The 19,224-nt window shown below is 44.9% G+C and overlaps 1 protein-coding gene across 3 annotated transcripts in view; it reads right to left on the bottom strand.

Moving 5' to 3' along the window:
- MYRIP (myosin VIIA and Rab interacting protein) overlaps positions 1–19,224 on the bottom strand; it is a 412,659-nt gene that overhangs the window by 78,964 nt on the left and 314,471 nt on the right. For 2 of the 3 annotated variants that reach the window (XM_001115677.5, XM_015131301.3), the window contains exons 5-8: positions 15,194–15,274; positions 11,051–11,148; positions 10,755–10,835; positions 7,904–8,047 (exon numbers count right to left, since the gene is read on the bottom strand). In XM_001115677.5, the coding sequence (XP_001115677.3) occupies positions 7,904–8,047; positions 10,755–10,835; positions 11,051–11,148; positions 15,194–15,274 (404 nt within the window). The remainder of the gene's footprint in view (positions 1–7,903; positions 8,048–10,754; positions 10,836–11,050; positions 11,149–15,193; positions 15,275–19,224) is intronic. The other variant, XM_015131302.3, reaches the window with a different exon arrangement.

Genomic DNA, 19,224 nt, shown 5'->3' with positions numbered 1-19,224 from the left:
GACAGAGACAAAGGGAAAAGGCTGAGAAAATAGGAAGGGACAAAAGACAGGAGAACAGAGAAAGCCACACAGAGATTCATCTTAGTCACTGGGCACACAGTAAGTATCTGGTCCCTGGTGTCACCATCATCATTACAATAAGATCACAATATTATTACAGAGAGGCCTTTTTATTTGCATGCACCCAAAGAGGCATGAAATGAATTATAACACCCACACTGGTGCCTTCTAGGATATTGCATCTTAAGGTTTTGAAAGCCAGGTCGCACTGACCCCCATACTGGCAGAGAGCACACAATGAGGGAGGAAATTAAAAATGGAGCATTCACACCGAACCTTCTTCCAAGAGAATAGATGAGAAATCCCATCTGGATGGGGAAGAATTAAGTTTGGGTTTTGCAGTCAAGCCTAAGCACTGGTGCTGATGGGTTTTGGGGATTCTGCATGGTTATTTCTTAAGCCAAAGGTGTCTGGGTCTTTGGAAAATTGAAAAAGGGGAGGCCCTATCAGGAGGCCACAGGTTTAGGGCCCTCCACAGCCTGTAGGTCAGGATTCTGTCTCAAGATATTATAAAGATACCATCCTTAAGCCTGGCATCCTGTCAGCATCACTCAGGGGCTTCTGGTAATATGGAAGCCCTGGCTCCACCCCAGACCCCTTGCATCAAGACCCTTAAAGCAGGGCTTGGGCAGGTGATGCAGATGAGTGTCCAGGGTGAGAACAGCTTGAGGAAAGGTGGGAGAGCTATGTTCTCTGAAGTACCCAAGAACCGAAACTCAGCCCATTGGTTTGTGTCCAGGCATATATATATATATATATATATATATATATTTTTTTTTTTTTTTTTAGACAGGGTCTTGCTCTGTTGCCCAGGCTGGAGTGCAGTGGTGCAATCATAGCTCACTGCAGCCTTGACTTCCTGGGCTCAAAGGATCCTCCCACCTCATTTTCCCCAGGCATGCACCGCGATGCCCAGCTAATTTTTTTTTTTTTTGAAATGGAATTTCGCTCTTGTTGCCCAGACTGCAGTGCAATGCTGTGATCTTGGCTCACTGCAACCTCCGCCTCCTGGGTTCAAGCAATTCTCCTACCTCAGCCTCCCTAGTAGCTGGGATTACAGGTGCCCACCACCACACCCAGCTAATTTTTTGTATTTTTAGTAGAGACAGGGTTTCACTATGTTGGTCAGGCTGATCTTGAACTACTGACCTCAGGTGATCCACCCGCCTCAGCCTCCCAAAGTGCTGGGATTACAGGCGTGAGCCACTGTGCCCAGCCCACCCAGCTAATTTTTATTTTTATTTTTTGTAGAGATGGGGTCTCACTGTATTGCCCAGGCTGGTCTCGAATTCCTAGCCTCAAACAATCCTCCCACCTCAGCCTCCCAAAGTGCCAGGATTACAGGCATGAGCCACGTACCTGGCCTTGTATTTCTGCTTTTGTGCCGTTTGTTCATCTCTTCTTCTTTATCTAAATCCCTAGACCAGTGCTGTGCAAATACAACTTGATGGATGATGGAAATGTTCTACATCTGCACCGTCTAACATAGTCACCACCAGGCAGGCACTGGTGCACCTGAGCACCTGAAATGTGGCCAGTGTGACCAAAGAACTAGATTTTTAGTTTTATTTAATTTACATTAAAATAGTCACTTGTAAAAAAAAAAAAAAAAGAAAAAAAAATAGTCACTTGTGGCTTTTAGCCACCATACTGAACAGTGCAGCCTCAGAACCTCTCAGCTGAAGGGGACCGTGGAGATCACTGAACTACTGATCTCATTTTAGAGAGGAAGAAACTTGACCAACAGTTTTGGAGCAGGAAAGAGATACTCAAATTCTGGCCCCACTTATTACTACCTGTATGACTTTAGGCAAGTTATGTTAATGCTCTAGGCTCAGTTTCTTCATCCATAAAATTGGTCTAATAATATATGTCCTTATGTTGTGGCCAGGATTAAAAGAAATCACATGTGATGTGCAAACATAGTGCATGGTCCTCAACCAATGGTTGTTTCTCACATTCCTTGCCTCGGCAGCAGCTACACATCCCCAGGGGGCACTAATAGCATTGTATTCCATATGAATGGGGGTTCCCAGAGGTGTGCCATATAGTGGCTTTGGCCAGGGTCAGTCCCTTTTGGGTCCTAACTCTTGGACCTGAAATTAACTCTTGGACTTAAGTCCTAGACCAGTGGTCTGAAATTTGGGTTCACTCTCCTGGCACAGGCTTTTTCATCATAGGATATTAGGGCCAGGTAAAGGAGTGGCTTAGCCTACATGAGTCTGCCCAGCCATGCTGTATACAGCATTTGAGAAAGCTGACCCTGTCTACCATATGTGTCACCCCTGGTGGGCACCAGGCTGGCCCTGCTATGGTACTGGTGAGAGGGTTCCTGCCCAAGGGAAGTCAGGCCAGTGCCATCGGGGGGCAAGACATGGGGAACCACACCCAATGGGAGTCTGAGAATGGGAAGGGAGGGCAGCAGGCCAGAGAGAAGCACAAAAGGAGGGAGGGATGAAGAGAAGTGGGAATAAGGTCAGGGGAGGATCCAGGTCATTTCCTGTCATTGCTGTTGGGGTATCTGTGGCTCATCTTCCTGAGCTGGCCAGCGTGGGTTCTGTGGGTCACCTCAGCTTGTCCTCTTAAATGTAGATGACTGAAGCCCAATGGGGACAGATGAGTATCTGTTTCACCACTTCAAGTATTGGTGGTGTTCAGGCTAGGACTTAGTATAGGCCTTTCTAAATGAGCCAATGAATTAAGACTTAATGCATTCTTATCACCACAGTTGGGACAGTGCAAGCTCTCCATCCCAATAACTTTTTTTTTTTTTTTGAGACAGAGTCTCGCTCTGTCGCCCAAGCTGGAGTGCAGTGGCGTGATCTCCACCTCCCGGGTTCACATCATTCTCCTCCCTCAGTCCCCCGAGTAGCAGGGACTACAGGTGCCCGCCACTATGCTCGGCCAATTTTTTGTATTTTTAATAGAGATGGGGTTATACCGTGTTAGCCAGAATGGTCTCAATCTCCTGACCTTGTGATCCACCCGCCTTGACCTCCCAAAGCACTGGGATTATAGGCATGAGCCACTGCACCTGGCCTCCAATAACATGTTTTAAAAGCTCTAATCACAGTGCTTGTCTTTAAACCAAGTCAGGTACTAAAAATGATGATTTATGAGGGTATGGATCCCAGTGTTTTTGCTGGAACCTTAATTCGTACACTCTTCCTCCTCCACGGGTATCCTGGAAACCTGAAGGGAAAGGTTCAAGTCCAGGTCTCCATTATAGCCCCGCTAATAGACTTGTTCGGCCATCAACCGCCATGGACCTGTACTGCAAGATGCCTACTACACACCCGGTGCTGAGCTGTGGAAAATCCAGAGCACATGTGACCACAGACAATCGTGAAGGGGCTGATAATAGTGGCTTCTCAAGGGAAAATTGTGTCCGGGACCTAGCTGAGTGCATAACAGATTTCTCTTTACTCTCAGATTCAGGCTTCTTCGCTTGGGGCAGCTCCCCATGAGTGTAAGTATGAACAGGGGGAAGACAGAGCATATACTTCTTCCTTCCTGATACTGTTGACAAAAGTATGCTGTTTACATATTGAAAATCACGGGATAGTGTGAACTCACAGGGAGAGGACAGGAGGGAGTCTCCTTGATCAAATGTCTAAGATAAAGATGAAGGTTGCAGTAACAAAGAGCCAGCTGATAACCTTGTTCCTCCTGTAAGGTGCCTGCACCCCTGCCAGGCATATGATCTGGGTGGTTACACTGTTATGCCAAGAGAGGTGCTCACCCAAGGGTATGTGTCAGTATCCTTGATGGTGCTTTCCCAAGCTACAGCCGCACAGTTCTCTCCCACCTCCCTCCCTAAAAGGTGGATTCAAGCTGGGGGGAGGTGGACATATCTTGCAAAGTATTGCATATGGAAATTCAAAAGATATGTTACATTCAGGGAGGGGCTTCCATTAGGCCCCATTTTTATATAAAAATCTCAAAATAAATAATATTCCTCTATTTGCTTCAAAAAAACAAATGCTTAAGTTCTCTTTACATTGATGTCAAAGCATAGCCATGAGTTATGCTGTGCAGGAGGCCGGCGTTTGGCAAGACAGATTTTTTTCTGACAAAACAAATAAAATCCTGAGAGGTATTTGTTTTAGTAAACCAAAGGGAAATCCCATGAGACTCTGGCTTGTGCCTCTAAATGTCTTCCTCAGTGAAAACAGCCGGTGGCCACGCCTGTGTCCTGGGTGGACTGAGTTCATTCCAGTGAGCTGATGAGCCAAGCGGGAGATTTCCCTTGGGAAGGGTCATGGTTGTTTATTTGAAGCTGCTTTCAGCCAGTGCTTGGCTGAGGAGTGTGGATGAAATCCCTCTGCTGTCCTGCTGCTGAAACGGGAACACTATTGGCTGTCATCACTGTTGTGCCCACTGTTTTGGCTTATGATACAAGAGCCCACTGTCCTACATCTCTAATGATACACAGAGCATCTCTGGTCTCTAGGAGGTGGGAGGGGCACTATGTCCAGTTTTAACCATATGCATGACAAGGAGATCCAGCGACCATCTGGTGGGGAAGCAGGCATTCCATGTCCCGAGCTTCCCAAGGGAACAGGAGACAACGGAGTGTAGGAAATGCTCAGAACCAGGAGACCTGCAATCACTTAGTTCCAGTGGCTTGGGGTAGCTATGATTCAGTTTACTCCTTTGTAAAATGGGGACAATGCAGGGTGCTCATATGTGGAGCTAAGGAAACAATGTGTGAAAGCCCGCTGCATATAAAATTTATATAAAGAAAAGGTATTGTTCCTGTGTTATTACTATAGATACCTGACTATCACTCCATTATTAACATTACTATTCAAGCTTTCTGTGATGACCCCCTTCCCATGCCTCTCTGTTCACCGGATTTACGTGAGAATTTTAGTTACTGTGCAGAACTGCAGTCACCTGATGCCAATAGGAAGAATCAGGAAAGGTCTGTTTCTGGGGAGTGAGGTCTTTTTAGTGCAAGGGGAAATGAGACAGGGTCAGAGAAAGAGCTTTCAGCTTCTGATAAAGGAAGAATGAGACAGCCCCAAGATGCAGTGAGTGGATGGAAATGTTCTAATGGGTGAGTTGATATCTTAGAAGAGAAGCAAGCTGATGCCATCTGGCTGTGTGTGGGAAGGAAGGGGAGAGGGCACTGGTGAGGACCCACAGTGGGGTTGGGCTGGTGGCAGCAGGTGGTCTGGGAATTGGAGCAGGTGAGTAAGTGATACGCCAACAGCTCTGCTCTCTGGGCCTGGAGCCTTGCTGTCCAAAACACAGTGAAGTACAGCTCATAACTCATAGGGGATACCTTGAAGATATAGTCACCCTTATTTCAAAATGTAGAAATAAGTTAATAATAGAGCAATAACTATGTCCACGTCTCATTTAGTCACCTGCCACTGCCACTGTGCCCCTTACCCCATTTTCTAGCCACATAACCACTATTCTATTTCTTGAACATACCAAGTTCCTTCCTGCTCAGAGCCTCCACACACATCATTCCCCCTGTAGTAGTGCCCTTCCTCTTACTGCTCCCAGACCTCTCATCTTTCAAGTCTTGGTTTCATGTCATCTCCTAAAAATGGTTTTCCCTGACAGCTCCCTAACCAAGCATCTACCTGTCCCCAGCACTCCCTCCCCTCCATCCCCTTGATGACAATTCCTGAAATACATACCCCTGTGTTTTTTGTTGTTGTTGTTGTTATTTACTTGTTTATGGCACTCCTCATGTTTCACCATTAGATGGTGGAGTCTGCTGTATCTGCAGAGACCACTGTCTCTGTAGCACTGATATGGTCTGGCGGGGCCCCACCCAAAACTTGTCTTGAATTGTAGCTTCCATAATTCCCACATGTCGTGGGAGGGACCTGATGGAAGGTAATAGAATCATGTGGGCAGGTCTTTCCCATGCTGTTCTTGTGATAGTGAATAAGTCTCATGAGATCTGATGGTTTTATAAAAGGGAGTTCCCCTGCACATGCTCTCTTGCTTGCCACCACATAAGATGTGACTTTGTTCCTCCTTCACTTGTGTGGCTTCCCTAGTCATGTGGAACCATGAGTCAAACCTCTTTCCTTTATAAATTACCCAGTATTGGGTACATCTTTATTAGCAGCACAAGAACAAACTAATACAAGCACCTAGCACAGTACCTTGCACATAGTGGAAGCTCAATAAAGACTGTGTTGGCCACACAAGGAATCCTCAGAGCCATCCTTTAGGGCATGTCTTATTATTTCCATTTTACAGACAGGAAACTAAACAGTTGTTCAAGGTCTCATACCTAGTCAAGGGCAAGTCCAGAATCCTACCCCAGGAGTGGCAGAGACAGAGCCCAAGCTCTCTGTTCTTGCCTCTGACTCATTGACTCATGGTTGAGTCTGGGGTGCTGTGGGAATTTCCACTTTCTGGAACTCCCCAAGACTTGATACTTTGAGTTTGCAGAAAATATTTCAGAAAGACCCCAAATGCAAGGTGATGTCATGCCTGCAGCCTGAGCCCAGGAACTGCAGCTCTGATTTTGTGACCAGTCTGAGTGACAGGCTATTTGAAGGACTTTTGCTCCCCTGCTCCATCCAGGAGGATCCCTTTCCACTCCTTGCTGGAAAGGCCCCTTGTCTGAATTCCAAATCCATTTCCATTCTTAATCTTTCAACTCAGCACCCAATGATGAACTGTCTCCCATTATCTCTTTTTTTTTTTTTTTTTTTTTTACCAGCCTTACCCGTGTCCCCTCCTGCCTTGCTAACCAGATTATAAAGCTCTGGAGGGTGGGCATGGAGTCTTCTATTTGTTTTGTTCTCCTTGGTGCTGAGCATACGCATGACAGCAGCAGTAAAACAAGCTGACAGCATGTTGACAAAGAAAGGTTCTGCTGATAAATCAATGAAGTTTAATCTCTGATAAAGCCATAAAGATACTCCTTGTAACCCCTGTGCATCTGGCAGTTGGCGAGGACAAGGGAGTTTATGTAGGTGACCTATGCTGATCCCTTGTGGACTGCAAGTCTACCATGTGCTGCTTTGCACACCCTTGTTTTAATCTGCTCATGCAGGGATGAATGCCACTGGACTCCCAGTGGGGATGGGGTACGCCCCTGGCCTTGCCTTTCCCATGCCTAACTTTCCAGTTTTGAAGTGCACCTGTGTGCTGCCCTGTCCCAGACTGTGAGCACCTATATCTAGCAGAACCAGAGCCCTACTGGCCAGTCCCTTGGTTTCTTGCAGATCCTACCCCACCCAGCTCCTTCCCCAGCACTTTGCACATTCTCAACGGGGCTTACTCAAACCAGTAACAATGGATGTGACAGGCTCAGCAACTCTACTGCAGACAGGAGCAGCACCAAACCCCTGGGTCGTGGGAAGACCACTGAGCTCTGTGACTCAAGGTGACAGACAGAAAGGTTGGCTCCACACTGTGACTTCCTGTGTCCAGATGTGACCATTTTGGTGGTTGAAATAGCAGTGGCAATTTTCTCGTGGTCACTTTTCAGTTTCAATAAAGCAAGCAATCTAGGTTATAAGAATACACACGGTCCTTATAAAGTTATTTCTCCCCACTGGACTCAGTACTAATTCTTTTCAGAATGAAAAAAAAATGCAGCCTATCAGCATTTGTATGTTTCCTAAATTGGTCTCTGTGTAAAATCTATTTCTATAATTGTCAATAGACCATTTGTGTTTTTCTCTCCTCTCTTACCCTCCTGGCCCCTGACACACACTCACTTTCTCTTTCAATTTCGCTCCCCATCCTTTTGAAATTTTACCCTGGCCAGTGGCCACCTGATTCAACTACAGAGGGTTAAATGTGCGCCCCAGACTTGCACATGTGGAGGATAGGCCAGCACTTCTTGGGGACTTACCCAGAGGGCAGCAGGAGTGCGGTGGCCTCCAGGGGATGCTGAGGTCCCTTCATTTGCCACTTTTGTGCTACCACTCTGGGGATGTGGCCATCCTGGCTCTTCTTCCACTTGCTGCTCACTTTTGCTCTTCTGTTTTCGTATAATCTGGGGAGGGGAGGACAAAAAAGGGGCAAGTTATTAGAGAGGCCTCCTGATGCTATCTGGGGTAACTGGGACCATCTTTGGAATATTCTTTCAGCCACTTACAAGCTTAATGTCAACAGAACACTAGGCTGTTTCAAATCTGCTCTATGAGAAACCAGTACAACTATAGCCTTGAACATACTAAGCATTCTACAGTTTGCAAATAATCCTTTTATGATGTTAACAGCTTCTTCTATTTATTAAGTGCCTAGCATGTTTCAGACCTCACGTTAGGTATTGTGTAAGCTTTACCTCACTTAATTCTAGAAGGTACATACTGTAATTCTTTCCATTTTATAGATGAGGAAACAGGCTCAGAGACACTAAGTTATTGGATAAGGCTACATAGCTCATAAATGGTGGAGCTGGATTTCAAACCCAGAGCCTCTGGTTGTAAGTCCTGACTTTAGGAAGCATCTGGAAGCCCTATCAAGGGGCTAGACATCAAGAGTCACCAGAATGGCTCCAGATCCAGCTCATTTGCACAGTCATTTGGACCTAGTGAGTCCATCTGTACCAAGGTCTCTGGGCTTTCAACTTCCTATAGGCAGGAAGCAGTCAAGAAATGTGCTAAGCCACCAAGATGGGCATATTCTTCAATGTTCCTTTAGGCCAGACAGGAGGATAAAAAGGGAGGTTGAGAGCCCAGAGAACAATGAACTGAGGTGCCATCTCCCCTGGCAGGGTGGGGACCCAGCCATGTTGCCCAGCAGGATTTCAGAATTGCTGAGGACCAGTGACCCCCAGTGCCTCCCATTCTTCCCCTCTGCAGGTAGGTGGGGCCAGTGCTGTCTCTTTGTCCCTCTTCAAACATTGCATGTTGGGTACATGGGGCGGAGATCATTCGTTTGCTTAGTTTACAGATCTCCAGCTAAAAAGGAGCTAAAATTGGATCAAATGTACTTTGAATTGTGATGGGATGAGACATTTGGGGGTCTTTGGGTGTGGTGAGTCTACTTGGCATATGGAAGGGATATGAATTATTGTGACCAAAAGGGAAGACTGAAGTTTTTCAACACTTCCTGCATACAGCACTTTGTTGTGTGACTCTGCAGACCCTCCTAGTATAGGGAGATTCTACATCCCAGCCCTTGGCTTTGGACTCGATGTGTGACTTGCTCTGGCCAATGAGATGAGAGGAGGGAGTCAGTAACTGTAAGCCAGAGCTAAGCCTCGGCCTTAATAAGCACTGTGTGCTTCCTCTTGCTGGCTTGTGCTCCTGTCATGGCCACAGGCAGCTGATGTGCCCTCAGTTGGGACCCAGAGTGAACATGCTGCAGCCGACTTTGTCCCAACCCACAGCTGGAAGTGCAGCCACTGCAGATGTGTGAGCAAGAAGTAAATTGTGGCATAACAAAACATATATACAGATAGTCCTTGACTTAGGATTTTTGGACTTTACGATGGTGGGAAAGCGCTGTGTATTCAGGACGGCATTCCATAAATTATATGAGCTATTAAACACTATTATAAAATAGGCTTTGAGTTAGATGATTCTGACCTGTTATAGGCTAATGCAAGTTCTGAGTACATCTACGATAGGCTAGGCTAAGCTAGGATATATTAAGAGTATGTTAGGTGTATTGAATGCATTTTGACTTCTGATACCTTCAACTTAGGATGGGGTTACTATCTGGACTTACCCCCATCCACTGTAAGTTCATGGGCGTCTGTATTTGGTCTTTGTCCCCATTTCCTGGCACAGTTTCAAAAAACATTTGCAATGATTCGAGTGTTAGGAGTGTCTTTGTTATACTAACAAGGTGATTCAAGGTGAGGTCCCTAGATAACTTCAGGATGGCGGCAGGTTGCCAGAAAAGCCAACTACAGTGCATGATTAGAGGGCTCGGAGCAGAAAGACTAGAGAGTGCGTTCAATCAGGTAATCAATCATTTAATCAATCATGCCTACATACTGAAACCTGGCTAAAAACTCTGATGCAACAAGGCACAGAAACCTTCCTAGTTGGTACATACATCGATGTGTTGGTGGAGTGATGTTCACAGAGAGGGCATGGGAGCTCTGTACATCCTGTCCCCAGACCCTGCTGCTCTCTGTATCTCTTCATCTGGCCGTTCACCTGTACCCTTTATTTTAAACTGGTAATGGTAAGTAAAGCAGTTTTCTGAGTTCTGTGAGTTCTAGCAAATCATTGAATTGAGGGTCCAGGGTCGTGGAAACTCCCAAATTTGTAGCAGGGTAAGGAGAAGTGTGGTGGCTTGGGGATACCTGAAACTTGTGGCTGGTGTCTGAAGTAGTGGCAGTCTTGTGGGACTGGGCCCTTAAATGTGGGGTCTGCACTAACTGCAGGAAGAAGTTAGTATCTGAATGGAATTTCAGTTCTCAGTTGGTGCTGGAGAATTGGTTGTGGAAGACAGAAAGATCCTTGTCAGAAGCCACAGAGTTTTGGGGTGGTTGGTTTCTCAGAAGTAATTGACAGGTACACTGTGCAAGGGACAGCATAGGGCACGGAGCTAGCAGGAGTGACTGCAGAGCAGTGCAATACATTCCCTCTACATGGGTCCGCAGGGCACAAAAGGCTAAAGTGAGAAGGCACAGAAGATACAGTACCAGAGACACTCCTCATGTTTCATCTGCTACTTGCCAGAGTCCCTACTCCGGGCCCAGCCAGGAAACTGCAGCCATCCCACTGCCAGGGCCCACCTACCTTCTGTAAGATTGTCGTGGCCAGTTCCTCGGTTAGCTCCTCCTTGTGGTCCCGCAGGTAACTGGCTTCGTTTTGCTTGTCCTGCGGAGGGAAGAGAATGGCTGTGTGCTGTGGGTAGACTTGGGTTGACTCGGCAATCACTTTGCAAGGAGAATTCTGACCACAAAAGCAGAGGGAGGGCCCTGCTCTAGTCAGAGCTGCTGAGACACTGATTTCCTGACAATCTGCACTTTCTCCTGGCAGCCAGGACCCCAACCCACACCTCCCCCCACAGAGAGGAGCAGGAGGGGTCCTACCAGGCTGTCCCCATATGCTTCTGCTTTGGAAATTGCTTCCTCAATGGCCTCTTCAGCCACCCGTAGGGCCACAGCCAAGGTGTCCATCACACTATGTCCTAGACAGGAAACAGAACAAAGAGCATTTCTAAAAGGGAATGATGAGTAAAATGACCGTTCAAGCTCTTCTGCTTAAATTCTTCAAGGGCTCTGGGATAAGTTCTCAGCTGCTTACCATAGCGCACAAAGCCCTCGCCCTTTCCACCTGCCTCACAACTGCCTCCCATGCATCATTCACATCCCGAGCCCCATATGCAACAAATTATTTGATTATTTCATGCCTGCTGTCTCATTCCTCCTCCCTCCTAGTCTCGTGCTCCATAACTGAGCTGGTTCCCATGGACCCCAAGGCTTGGCCCAAAAATTCCTCCTCTAACAAATCTTCCCAAATCCCTTCAGCCTCACCCTTTGCTTGAGGTCTGTCCCAGGTTCTGGGCTTGCTTTCATCATCCAGAAAGGCTCCATGCCCCGGCCCCTTCCCACAGGTCACTTTCAGAGAACGAGAATTGATCACATTCATTGTTGTATGAATATGATCATACAAAAATGAAGCACTGGTCCAAGCACACAGAGTGGCTTAAAGATGACTGAACAAAAGGGCTTAATATAAGGAAATAATGGTTCTTCATCCACTTTCTCAGATAAAGATTATGCTTTATTTTGTCCATATAATGTATTATTGTGATGATGGGGAAAATGTTATTAAATGTACTAAGGACATTGGGCTGTGCATATGACTTAGTGCAGATATAAACTCTATGGTTTAATTTTTTAGACTATCAACCAGTATTAACAACATTGGCCATAGCCACATGGCAGGCCCCAGGCCCAGAGTTTCACATACATGATCACAGTTAATTCTGTCAAAAATCCAGTGGTAAGTAGGTGCCATATAGGTACAATTTTACAGATGGTAAATTTCAAGCACAGAGTGGTTAAATAACTCACCCAAGGTACACAGCAAGACAAGAAGGCTAAGATTTGAATCCAGTTGGATTCCAATTCCTTTGAATTTGAATTTGGATTCCATTCCAAATTCCTTCCAATTCAAAGCCCTTGATTTTAATCACAAAACTGACACGAATACAAGCTAACATGATTTAAAAATATCGTGCTACCATATTTTTAGTGGACATTTTTTTTTTTAAGACATGGCAACAAATGAGAGAAAATAAAGGACTTCCCCAAGTGAAGAGTTCTTTTTGGAGCTAAGTGCTGGGAAAAGTTCTGTTTCCCTTGAGATCCTAGATTTTAGCTTCTTACTTGTGAGAATTTCTATCATCCTTCTCTTAGTTTTCCCTAGAAGTCCAAGTCACATCACATGCAGGAATGTAGGTCAGCAAGGGCTGGGTACTTGGGTCTCCTTTTCCCCAATTTCAAACTCCTGTTTCCATTTATCGTCTCCTACTCATATATTATTTAACACATGCAAATCTCCTGTAAGCTGTTGAAAATTCTTTGTGGAATGAAACAGGGTGTGAATACATCAATTCATTAACTACTCAATTAAAAAATAATTCAAGCTTCTTAGACTCTTAAGGACACAGATGTAGACAGAAAGTATCATTTGGCAAACATAATAAAGTCTCTAAACAATCCACTTAAGGTCAAAGTGATCTAGCTAGCTGATGAGTATGTCACAAGCCAGCTATGACAGTCATGATAGAGCCACATAGGGGCAGCTCGGCCCAGGGCTCTGCACACCACCAGGTAGCACAGTCTTTCCAATGTTTTGATAACTAGAGCCTACATGATATAAATTGTCATCACACACACTAAGAGCTCCCTGGTGGTAGACACTGTATCTCTCCTCTCTCTTCTTCAAGATAGTCACCAACGTATTTTTCACAGAAAATAGTACAAATTTTTGTTGAATCAAACAAATGTTTACTGAGTACCGTTTGTGTGCTAGGCTCTGTGATGGCCCCAGTGACAACCTGATGGACAAGCTGAGTCCATGCTTTCATGTACCTTCCAAGATATTGGGTGATTAGACATATAAGTAACCACTAAGAGACATGCATAACTATCCGTGTAGACTCCTGGAAGGTAGGCACCTGGAGCTGTAACTAGGAAGGCTTTGGATGCTATGATTATAATTCTTAGATGAAAGTGATGTGGAACTCTGGGTAAAAAGTGAAGGTTCAGGTCAGTGTTTCAGAGAGAAAGGTTGGCAAGGGTTGGGGGTAAGATTAAGAAGGTAAAGTGGCCAAAGTTCAGAAGACCAGCTAGATGGTGGGATGGTCAATGTGTCAATGTGGCTAGGCTATAGTACCCAGTTATTTAATCAAACACTAGTCCAGGTGTTACCGTGAAGGTATTCTTTAGATGTCGTTAACATCTACAATCAGTTGACTTCATGTAAGAGTTGTCCTCCACAATGTGGGTGTGTCTTATTCAATCCTTTGAAAGGCCTTAAGAGCAAAAACTGAAATTTCCTAGAGGAGAAATTCAGCTTGAAGCCTGAAGCAGCAACTCCTGTCTGAGTTTTCAACCTGCTGGCCTACCCTGTATGTTTGGGGCTTGCCAGTCCCCTGCAACTGCATGAGCCAATTCCTTAAAAGGAATCTGTGTGTGTGTGTGTGTGTGTGCATGTACATACATATATATTTAGTGTATTGGAGAACCCTGCTGATACAGATGGCCACTGAAATTAACACTAATACCAGAGAGTTTCGGGCAGAGAGGTATGAAGGATAGGGGTTTAGAATGGAGAGAAAAGGGTAAGATTGAAAACAGGGCTGACAAGTACTTTTGTAGCTTGGGGGAAATGAGGAGAGGGACTGAAGGAAACATATCTCTCACTGGTGGACCTAAGTGGCTAAAGAGCTTGACTAGGACAAGTTGGGGTTAAGAACCCTATAGGATCTTCAGGTGCTAATGGCCAAGCATTAGAAATCTGAGCCTAGAACTCTGGGATGAAATCAAGGTTGGGCATTTCTGGCTCAGCAGCAAATGGAGGTGCACTTGAGGTCGTACAATGGTGTGTGGTAACCTATGGAGGAGCTGCAGGTAATAAGGATAACAGTGGACAGAATTTTCATGAGAAGGCACCTGTATTAGGGTTCTTCAGAGAAACAGAACCAATGGGATATATATAGATATAAAATAGGAGATCTATGATGGGAATTGGCTCATGTGATGAAGGAGGCTGAGAAGTTCCATGATATGCTGTGTGCAAGCTGGAGACCCATAAGAGCAGTGGTATAATTCAGTCCAAATGTGAAGGGCTGTGGAATGGGGGAGCTGCTGGTTTAAATCCTGAGTTAGAAGGCCCAAGAATCAGAAGCTCTGATGTCTGAGGGCAGGTGAAGATGGATGTCCCAGCTTCAGAAGAGGGACAGTAAATTCACCTTTCCTCTGCATTTCAGTTCTATCTGGGCTTTCAATGGATTGGATGACACCTACTCATACTGATGAGGGTAGATCTTCTTTTCTCAGTCTATGATTCAAATGCTATTCTCTTCCAGAAATACCTTCACAGACAAACCTAGAAATAAAGTTTTACCAGCTATCTGGGCATCCCTTAGCCCAGTTAATTTTGACACACAAAATTAACCATCACAGCCCCCAAAGAGAGAATAGAGGGTACAGATGAGCTGTGGGGGTCACAGGAGGAAGGCAATTCAGGGGGCACTGATTATCAATGTCCATTACTTCAGACAAAGAATTGAAGTGATAAAGTTTTATTTGAAATTAGAAGTTTGTTTTGCTTTTAACCACTGCTCTAAGGGGGCAATTATATTGGTATAAAAAAGTAGAATTTAATCAGTAAATGATACCTTCTTTAAGGGAATATTTTAATAAGAGATGCACAAGTGAGTGGGTTGATTGATATGTTCCAACTCCAGAAGAATATTTACTAGTTGACTGTAAAGTATCCATGGTTGGGAATGAATGCTGTTCCCTTGGCCACACTTTGGATGGCCATATGATGGATTCATGCAATTGGCAATAATAAGTGACCCAGGGAGACTCACACGTAGTAGTAGATAGTTGCATCTGGGGTAACAATGCACCTGGCGGGCCCTGGCAGTACCTGTACCTGTAGGTGTTTCTATTCCTCCAACTTCCCAGTAGCTGTAAACTCTTAAGCAAATTTACCTTCTGACTGCCTATAAAATGTTGAATCACTGCCAGAAATGCTTCCTTCATTCTCCAGGTTTGACTCAAAAAGGCTTCCTCCTGGCAGGGTAGGAGTGGGAGAAGAGAATGAATATGATTATCAAAGGTCTTCAGTGAACACTGATGCCCTGTGTCACTGAACTGGCAGACTGCTATTACACACTTGGGTTGTTAGCCTTGCAAATAGGTTTAGGGACTCATGAGTTCCCACAATAATGCTAACATTTTTGGCCCATTGCTTTTTTCTTCTCACACTGATTTCTGGTGCAGCATTGCTACCAACCCCAACTTTCTTCCCATACCTTCTTTGCAGGCAATATGGAGTCAAAGACAGAACAATAGACTAAAGTCTGAGAAATGTGAGGTCAATTCCTGGACCTGCAAATTACTGGTTGTGTGGCTTGGCATGGCTGCATCTAGAATTTATTTATTCATCCAGCAAATAGTCTATGAGCATCAGTAGGTGCCTGGCTTCAGCCTAGGTATTAGGGGCACACTGATGAGCAAAGTTAAACCTGCCCCCACCCCACCCTGACAAGCATGAGATTCTCATGTGGGAAATTCATTAATCAAATGCTTATAAAAATACATATGAAATTATAGATAGGTTAAGTGCTTTGATGGGACGGTTCACAGCCCACTGAAAGTGTTCAGCAGGGAAGACGGACCTAAGCAGTGAAGAATCAGCCAAAGGGTGTAGGGAGTGGGAGAACATACAAGGCACAGCAAACAGCTTGCACAGAGACTGGTCCTGGGAGGAAAGGGTGTATCTGAAGGCCTAAATGAGAGTCAGCGTGTCAGGGCTGCGGAGAGAAAAAGCAGCTCTGGTGAGGTGACCTGGGGACACAGGCCATGCAGGTCATGGTGGCCACATCAGTGTTTGGATCTTTATCTCAACCACTATGTGAAGCCCTTAAAGGTTTCACAGAGACGACCTGGTAAGATCTGTGCCTCTAAAAGTGCACTGCGGCTGCTGTGTGGAGAATAGCTTGGAAGCGGGAGAAGGTGAGTGTAGACTGAGGAAGGGCAGACAATGGAAGCTCTGAATGCAGCTCACTTTTTTAAGTTGACCTGTGATGGGAAAGAGGATGGCAGGACAACGAGTGGAGGGAAATGCAGTCAAGGAGGGGTTTAGAAAACAGGAGAGACTTGGGTGTGTTTATAAATCCCGGTAAAGACAGAGATTGAATGAGCAAGAAGTGAACTTTAGACTTTCCTGGAAGGTGAGAGGGATATCAAGACGCAAGACCAAGGGGGAGCAGGAGGCAACAGAGAAGGCAGACAGCACTCCCACTGCAGCTGCATGCAGGGGCAAGTCCCTGCCTGGCATGCCCTGTAGGCCATAGGAGGGAAGATTTGAGGTTGCCTGCTGAGAGGATGGGGAAGGCCATGGGAAACATAAGGGGAAGGGAGATGTGAAAAAGTCTTTGGAAGACTGACCTCACCAGAGGACAAGCCCTAGTTTTGTATGACTTTAAATCTTCTAGTAAAACACCTCTCTTTCTGTTTCCCTTTTAAATTTGGAGGTGGGAGCGTTGGTGTCATTTAGGATGATGTGATTTTCTTTCAAGGGCAGAAAGGGGCTGAATTGTTCTGGAAAGCATGGGCTAAACAGCCAGAAGACACGAAGCCACTATTTTTCATGAGTTGGCGGAAACTCTAATTTCATGTGGCTCAGCATTTTTAGAAAACCACATTTGTCCATCAAATCCCAGACGAAGCAATAGAACTCTTTAGGAATCATGTCAAAATTAGATATAGAATGATAATAAAAGCAAGGTTTATTTTTCCCATTTATTTATCTAACACTAAATAAAACCACATATTATTTATCCAATTGTCTGAAGATTAAGTATATTAATAATGGCAACTTTTACCTTTTTCATGTAGTGCTTCTTTTAGGATAACTGTTAAAAATGTCATATTGTGTTCTCTGTTCTCACTTATAAATGGGAGCTGAACAGTGACAACACATGGACACAGCAGGGGGAACAATGCATACTGGGGCCTGTCAAGGTGGCAGGGGGAGGGAGAGCATCAGGAGAAATAGCTAATACATGTGGGGCTTATACCTAGGTGGTCGGTTGATAGGTGCAGAAAACCACCATGGCACATGTTTACTTATATAACAAACCCGCACGTCCCGCAGATGTATCCCGGAACTTAAAATAAAATTAAATTTAAAAAAAATTCATGCTGGGTCTATCAGAGAAGCCATGTGAGCACTCGTTACCTTTGGACATTATTTCATTTATAAATGTATTTACTTATCTGACTTCTCCACTAGAGTTTGGCTCTGAAATGGCAGGGTCTTGCTCATTTCTTCACTTCTAACATCTTAAGCCAGATGGGCACATAGTAGGTGTTCAGTAAATATTTGCTGAATAAATGAATACATCTTAGATTTGTCTGATAAAACAAATAATTCTTTTAGGGCTAATCTGGTCACCTGCTGTGAGCTGCACGAGAAGGAGTAAGGTTAGCTTGGGAGCACTGCTGAGGAACTGATGGCACTACAAGGTGTGTATGTGATGGGTGATATGTGAGATTTTGTGGATTGAAGCAATCTTCAATGAATTTATTTATTTATTTATTTATTTATTTATTTATTTATTTATTTGATGGAGTCTCGCTCTGTTGCCAGGCTGGAGTGCAGTGGCGCAATCTCGGCTCACTACAACCTCTGCCTCCTAGGTTCAAGCGATTCCCCTGCCTCAGCCTCCCAAGTGGCTGGGAGTACAGGCGAGTGCCACCACGCTGGGCTAATTTTTTTGTACTTTAGTAGAGACGGGGTTTCACCATGTTGGCCAGGATAGTCTTGATCTCCTGACCTCGTGATCTGCCCGCCTCAGCCTCCCAACGTGCTGGATTACAGGTGTGAGCCACTGTGCCCGACCTGAATTGAGTGGTTTTATGGCAAACTACAGTGGTCCGCATAATGAAGACGTTCTGTAGGTGAAAGGAGTTTTATACTAAGAGTCCTGGAGCACAGCACATGCCTTGTGCAATACAGATTTTGCGTATCATGTTCTGACAATTAAAATTCTGAAAATAAGTACCATTAGATAGAGTTGGAAGAACACTGCTGAACTAATTACTCTGAGTTCTAGCTGAGGCTCTTGTTCTCAGTCTTGGCTGTACCTTAGAATAATACAGGCAACTTTAAACAATATGTATACTGGATTCCACCTCCAGAAATTCAGCAGTAATTAATGGGGGGTGGACAATGATTTGGGGTATTGGAAGGTTTTTTTCAAAGTACCCTTGGCGATTCTAATGTGTAGTCATGAATCGAGGATGGCAGATGACAAACCTACAAAGGGTATTGGGTAACAAGCAAAAGCTAATGAATGGCTCTTGAGTCATCTCACACAACCAGGAGGCTACTTAAGCCCTGGAAGATTTCTCCCTACTTGAAGTGTAACTAAATTTCCTATGTAGCTTGTAGAATAGATCTCGTTGTTTTATGACCATGGCTTTCTATATTTGAGTACCATCTCATAAATTGTCTCCTGTCTGCCTGTCTTCATGTTTCTCCAGAAGAAATCTTCACTTAAATAGAGATATGAATAGTATTAAAGCAACTGATTATCATATTTCTATGAAGCGGCTTGGTATCCATAAAATGCTTTGTTTTTGGACAGGGTCTTTCTCTGTCACCCAGGCTGGAGTGCAGTGGCACAATCATGGCTCACTGCAGCCTCAACCTCCTGGGCTCAAGTGATCTTCCCACCTCAGTCTCCCAAGTAGCTCAAAGGACAGGTGCATGCCACCACATCTGGCTAATTTAATTTAATTTAATTTTTTTTTTTTTTTTTTTTTTTTTGTAGAGACAGGATCATGCTATGTTGCCCACGCTGGTCTTGAACTCCTGGTCTCAAGTGATCCTCCTGACTCAGCCTCCCAAAATATTGGGATTACAAGCATAAGCCACCATGCCTGGCCCCATAAAATGCTTTTAAGGTTGAACTAGTACAATAATGAGGATATAAGATGTGCCAGGCCTTGAG

The sequence above is a fragment of the Macaca mulatta genome, chromosome 2 (genome assembly GCF_049350105.2).
Source record: "Macaca mulatta isolate MMU2019108-1 chromosome 2, T2T-MMU8v2.0, whole genome shotgun sequence".
Classification (NCBI taxonomy): domain Eukaryota; kingdom Metazoa; phylum Chordata; class Mammalia; order Primates; family Cercopithecidae; genus Macaca; species Macaca mulatta.
Note: the sequence above shows the minus strand (reverse complement) of the source record. Positions and strands in the feature narration are given on the sequence as shown.